Source organism: Ananas comosus, linkage group 24 (genome assembly GCF_001540865.1).
Source record: "Ananas comosus cultivar F153 linkage group 24, ASM154086v1, whole genome shotgun sequence".
Lineage (NCBI taxonomy): Eukaryota > Viridiplantae > Streptophyta > Magnoliopsida > Poales > Bromeliaceae > Ananas > Ananas comosus.
Window position 1 is genome coordinate 5,970,762 of NC_033644.1, and position 6,551 is coordinate 5,977,312.

The 6,551-nt window shown below is 36.5% G+C and overlaps 1 protein-coding gene across 1 annotated transcript; it reads left to right on the forward strand.

The window, feature by feature from the left end:
• On the forward strand, positions 379–3,514 carry LOC109728865 (receptor like protein 30-like). The gene is made up of 2 exons (XM_020259399.1): positions 379–2,970; positions 3,058–3,514. The coding sequence occupies exons 1-2, from the start codon at positions 513–515 to the stop codon at positions 3,378–3,380; spliced, it is 2,781 nt and encodes a 926-aa protein (XP_020114988.1). The 5' UTR covers positions 379–512; the 3' UTR covers positions 3,381–3,514.

Consider the following 6,551-nt stretch of genomic DNA (forward strand, 5'->3'; position numbering starts at 1 on the left):
TGCTTTCAAATCAAAATCAAATTATTTAATGTATTATTGACTAGGAGGGGTCATAATTTAGCCTCTGCTATATGTACGCTATATTCATTTTCCTCCGAATGGGTCCCAACTAGTTGGTTCTCATGTGCGCTAAAACTCTACTAGAGTCTAGAGAGAGACCCTCACATTATCAGGATCCATGAAAATTACTCGTTTCCTCATTAATGCTTCTCATACCCAAAAGTTCACCCAAAATTTCATCTTATATAATATTTCTGGGGCCTTTCGGGGTAATGTTCCAGGTTTTTTTTTTTTTTTTTTTTTAATTTTGTTGTAGAAATAGTTAATTAGATGTGGACGTAAAGGACTGTGCATGTATAGAGAGAGAGATGCACAAAGTGAAGGGGATGCAGTAGTCAGTAGACCGTAGCACCAATAAATAAACGTATAATATATTGCACATGGATCTATATATAAGTAGGCATTGCCATTGTGTAGAGCTGTAAAATATACAGGTCACGAGGACCACAACAATGCAATTCCGTTTGCTACTTCTTCTCACACTGTGGCTTTTAGGCCATCATGCTATCTTAACAAGCGGGTGCTTCGAGATGGAAAGGGCGGCACTCCTTACTTTCAAAGCCGGTATTATCGATACAAGCAACTGCTTGTCTTCGTGGACCGGCCGAGATTGTTGTAGCTGGCAGGGAGTAGTCTGCGACAATAACACCGGCCACGTTGTGAAGCTTAACCTTCAAAACAAGTATCAGTACGATTCCAATTCATCCGACTGTACCCTGCGCGGTGAGATCAATCCATCTTTACTTGTTCTAAGTCATTTAATTCGCCTTGACCTTAGTGGCAACGATTTTAATGGAACCAACATTCCGGAATTCATCGGTTCCTTGAAACGCTTGAAGCATCTTGATCTCTCTAATTGTGGATTCAGCGGTAAAGTACCTCAGCAACTTGGGAATCTATCTAATATTCGTTTTCTTGATCTCTCTTGCTTCTACGAAACTTGTATATTTCCATATAGAGTTGACGGCCTATCATGGCTTTCTCATTTATCTTCTCTTAGGTATCTTGCGTTGATGTCATTGGATCTATCCAGCGCTGCAAATTGGTTGCAAGAAGTTAATAAGTTAAAATACCTAAAGGAGCTGCGTTTCTCATATTGTGGTCTGAGTAATATCCCAAACTCTCTTTCTCATGTCAACTTCACAAATCTAGAAGTTCTTGATATTGGTCGTAATGGCCCCTTCAATACCACCCTACCAACTTGGCTGTGGGATCTTACTAAGCTTTCTTATCTTGATCTGGGAAATTCTGGATTTCATGGGAAGATCCCAGACTCACTTGGAAACTTAATTTCTTTGAAGACCCTATATTTACAATCTAATGATTTTGAAGGTAGTATACCTACATCGATTCAAAATCTGTGCAACTTAGTATTTGTAGACTTGAGTTCTGTTGGCATTGGCGGAGATATTGCAGAGTTAGCAGGGAAGTATTGCCCCTGGAAGAATATGGAGACACTAATGTTAGGAAATAACAAGCTTCATGGGAGTTTATTTGGATGGCTAGAGGAGATGAAGAATCTAAGCTATCTTGATCTCAGCAATAATTCACTAGCAGGGCCTGTTCCTACTGGAATTGGCAGACTCTCAAATTTGCAAATTTTGGAACTCTCTTATAATTCCTTGCAAGGTGTCATATCTGAAGCTCATTTTGCCAATCTATCAAAGTTGAAAACCTTGAGCCTAGGCTCAAATTCTTTAATCATTGACGTGGATCAAAATTGGACTCCTCCATTTCAACTTTCGGAGATTAGTTTAGGTTCTTGTCGATTTTCGCAGCCTCAATTTCCAGCATGGCTTCGATGGCAAATGCAAACTATCTTTCTAGATCTGTCCAACACGGGGATCAGAGACACCGTGCCTGAATGGTTTTGGAATTTGCCATTTTTTAACGTGGATCTCTCTCATAATCAGATTAGAGGCAAGTTGCCCATGACCCTGCAATTTACAAACATGGCCACTCTTATTTTGAGGTCTAACAGACTTGAAGGCCCAATTTCTTCTTTGCCAACCACGCTTGTAGCATTAGATCTCTCAGAAAATTCTATATCAGGACCCCTCTCACCAACCTTGAATATGTCGCGGTTAAGTTATTTATTATTGTCAAGCAATCAGATCAATGGTAGTATCCCATCTTATATATGTAAATTAAAATTTCTAAAAGTTCTTGATCTATCAAACAACTCTTTGTCAGGAGAACTCCCTCAATGCTGGAAGAATTCATTCCTTTTAGTCTTGGATTTGTCGAACAACAATCTTGCTGATGAAATTCCTTCTTCAATTGGTTCACTGAGCTCACTCACATTATTGCACCTCAACAATAACAACTTCTATGGAGAACTTCCTTTGGAATTGCAACATTGCAATAATTTGCTGTTCCTTGACGTTAGCAATAATAAATTCACAGGGGAAATCCCAAGATGGATAGGTGAAAACTTGCAGGATCTAGTAATATTGCAATTGAGGTCAAATATGTTTGTGGGTGAAATTCCTTCAGAACTTGGACGACTCGCTTACCTCCAATTCTTGGATCTTGCGCATAACAATTTGACAGGATCAATACCACGCTCTTTTGGTAACTTTAGCGCTATGACCTATGATGCAATTCACAATTATGATGGAAATGGATATACCGTTGACGAGAGCAACTTTACATCTTTTGACTACAGTAATAACTTGCTTGTGGTAATACATGGAGACGAGTATCAATATTCTACCACCATTTATCTTCTCAAGATTCTGGACCTCTCGGAAAACAATCTAAGTGGTCAAATTCCAGAAGAGATAGTTGCACTTGTGTTATTGCGTAGTTTGAATTTATCAGGAAATCATCTAACTGGAATGATTCCGGAAAGGTTAGGTGACATGCGCTCCTTGGAATCGCTTGACCTCTCCCTAAATGAGCTTCAAGGTGCTATTCCACAAAGCTTGTCGGCTTTGACATTTTTGAACTACTTGAATTTATCTTATAACAATTTATCTGGAAGAATTCCAGCAGGAAATCAATTGAGCACACTCGATAACCCTTCAATTTATATTGGCAACACTTACCTTTGTGGACCTCCGACGGGAAAGAATTGTTCTGAAAATGAAACAATACCTAATATTGCTGGAGATGACTACGATGGTTCTGAGTCAACATGGCTATATGTCGGCATGGGATTAGGGTTTGTCGCTGGATTCTGGGGCGTTTGCGGTATCCTAATATTCAAGGAGTCCTGGAGTAGCGCCTATTTTCAAATGATTGACAGGCTATACAACAAAATATATGTGATAATAGCAATAAGTATGAGAAGGTTGAATAGAAAAATGGGCGGATGAAGTCCATTTTCTATAATATATCTTTATGTATGGTGTGTTTCTTTTTTTCTTTTGCATGGTATTTGTTATTGTAAGTTCACAACATTCTCCTATGTGTAATGTTGGCTTAATAATAATGTCTACTTCCTGTGAAATTTTCTCGTCTCTCTTTTCTTTTCCAGTCTTTTCAGTATTAATACTTATATGTCTTTCTGGTTTGAGAAATTTGGGTTGTGCTGCATATGCATCAACCCTTTTTTGATTCTCTTTTATGTTCCTGCTAGCTAATTAATTTATGCTGCAAATTTAAGCAAGATTTTTTTTTAATAATCATTTTTTTGGCATTGTGAGGAATTGACTAATCTTGTAATTGAAGGATTTTTTAAAGTTGCACTTAATTGACTAGGATTTAGAAGAGGAAGAGAACAGTTCCATCAAAAAAAGAAAAATATATATATAAGCTTCATAGAGTAGAAAAAATAAAATTCTATTTGTTAATTGTTGTCCCAATTGTTGAGTTAATTACATTAGGCCTATTTGTTATTAGGTTGTTATTTGGGCTATATAGTTTGGTAAAGTCAAAATATTTTATTTCTATGTTTTCTTATTATGTATGTGGGCTTCCTATTTTAAGCTTTTGGATTATGATTCTTTTGATCCAAAGGCCCATATTTGATAGCTTCTTCTCTTAAAAGCTAAGATAGGATATTATAATTTTAAAGAAAAAAAGAGAGAGATGTAGTGAGTGAGAAAAGAAGTGGGAGAAAAGAGATAAAACCCTAGAGGTTGATTTTGATCTTGGTTCTATCAAGAAAGAAATGAGTTCTTCTTTGTGAGGTATAATTTATACCATTTGGATAGAGCTAAAGATTATTGGAGCTCTCTTTATATAATGGAGTTAAGTTGATATTTTTTCATTTGTATTTCTCTTGTAATCTCCAAGTTTTATAGTAGAGGCTTTTTTTGCATTATTCTTCTACGGATATAGGGATAGCCGAACCACGTAAATCCTTGTCCTCTTGTACGTTTGTTTACTTTGCTATTACTCTTGTGCTTGGCTTTCTTCTGAAGGCTTATAGTGTTAGAAATTAAACGGCACATCAGAAAAATAATGCAGCGGAAAATAGTTTTTGCACTTTTAAAATTTTTCGGAAGTCAAATACATATCACATATGAAAACCGAAAACTAATAAATCAAACCGTTGCCGGCGGATCATTCTCATGTTACTATGCAAAAATTTAATCTAAACAAAACTCTTTATGTTCAGAGATCTTACCGTGGACCAGTTAAGGTCTCTTGATCTACTGTACGGTTGAAACTGAATATGACGAACAGAGATTCCGATGAGCCGCGCACATGCCCGGCCTCTACGCGTATCCACACGGAATCGGCGCGTATCCACACGGAATCGGCGACCCGATCGATTTTTGTCTCACGAACCGGATGAGTCATGGACCATCTGGACGGTGCTAGCAATCCTTTCATGATCCACCAGTCGATGAAGAGTAGAAAGTTGATCGGAGAGAAACACGCGCGCGGGAATAAATCGGAGAGATTGATCTCTATATGTATATAGATCAATAGCTAACATTCATCAAATTAATTAAGGTGCATAGCATCTTAATTAATTTAGAATTTCTATTCTATACGGCACACTGTACCGTACGGCGCCCTTTTTATTTTATTTTTTTATTCTTATATATTGTATATTCATCCCTACATATAAATCTATCTAGGTATATATAGGATCTTATTTCATAAAATCTTATCTAATAAAATTTTTCTCTCTCCAATAAAATTTAACAATTAAATATTCATACTTATCCAACTAAATCAAATCTAGTAAAAATCTTATCTCATAAGATATTATGAATATTTAATTATTCTCTAATCCAATTAGAGATAGAAATTAATCTCTCCAATATTTAATTAGATCTTATCTAATTTTAATCTTATCCAATAAGATTACTTACTAATATTTAAATCTCATTTAAATATCTTTTATGATTAAATATTATCCCCAATCTAATCAGAGATAAATTTAAATCTCGCGCATAATTCTCAAACTGATTATGAGATCCTAATCTAATTAGGACTATCAGTTATAACCGAATCAAATAATTAAATCTAATTTAATTAAGCAGCTTCCTTTTATTTTCATCGCTTACACTAAACTCTTTAGTGAACGACTCTCATCCAAACGATTCGGGTGCACACAATTCCTAATGTGTGTGACCGCATAGGTTCATTACCATTCGGCAGTGGAGCTCAACATCAAACTCTTTGATATTTAATTAGAACTCTTCTAATCGATAAATAAGAACAATTCAATTCGAATTATTCATATTCTCTCACCGTCCGTAAGTGACACCTAGCAATATATCACGGCAATCCAGAATGATGATGAAGAATGAACCTTTCCGCTTACAGTTACCATGTGATTAATTCCTTCCAACATACAATGTCCCAATCGAACTAAGGTTATGGTTACTGGCCAAACCTTATCATTCGACCATATGAATAGACTATCTGAAATCAACTCAATATGACAACACAGTTGGAAACTCTTTCCATATACCATGTACCCTGGCCATGGGTTTTTCGAGTCGAGTCCTATAAACTACATAGGACATTCTCCCTCATCATTGAGAGTGTTGGATTCTTTATTGCGCATTCACATGCCTCCTCGCATAAATCACTACAGCCAATCAGTACCGAACATAGACCCGTGTCTAGAGTCTAAGTATTAGTACTGTCAAACGGTAGCAATCTATACATGAAGCAACTATGATACCTCAGGTCCAAGGAGTACTTCACACAACTGTCGCAATGAACTTGTCACTGGCGAGCATAGAACCATATGACTGTTGAACTAAATAGTCACCCTCAGTGTACTTGTTCTCTAACAAGCACCTGTATGCTTGTTCTAGTGTCCCTACGGTAGTGACTTGAGATTCGTCACCTCAATTAGAAACATAGCATACACCGGCCTATCCGGAATATCACCGTCCCTACAATATTCCTCTGGCTAGGAGCATTTAAAGAGTCTTGTACAGAAAAGTACATATCTCAAATTCCTAACTCTTAGAAATATGTCTTTCCAAACAAAGACCCTATGGACCATTCATATCAATATTGTACTGCTATACAATATATATGAATAGATTATCTGTCATTATATTATGAATTAT

Bases quoted from the DNA above. Each gene is read 5' to 3' on its own strand.
- LOC109728865 (XM_020259399.1), top strand. From the start codon at position 513: ATGCAATTCCGTTTGCTACTTCTTCTCACACTGTGGCTTTTAGGCCAT. The intron at 2,971-3,057 runs GTGCTATTCCAC...GAATTCCAGCAG, and splicing joins CTCCCTAAATGAGCTTCAAG to GAAATCAATTGAGCACACTC.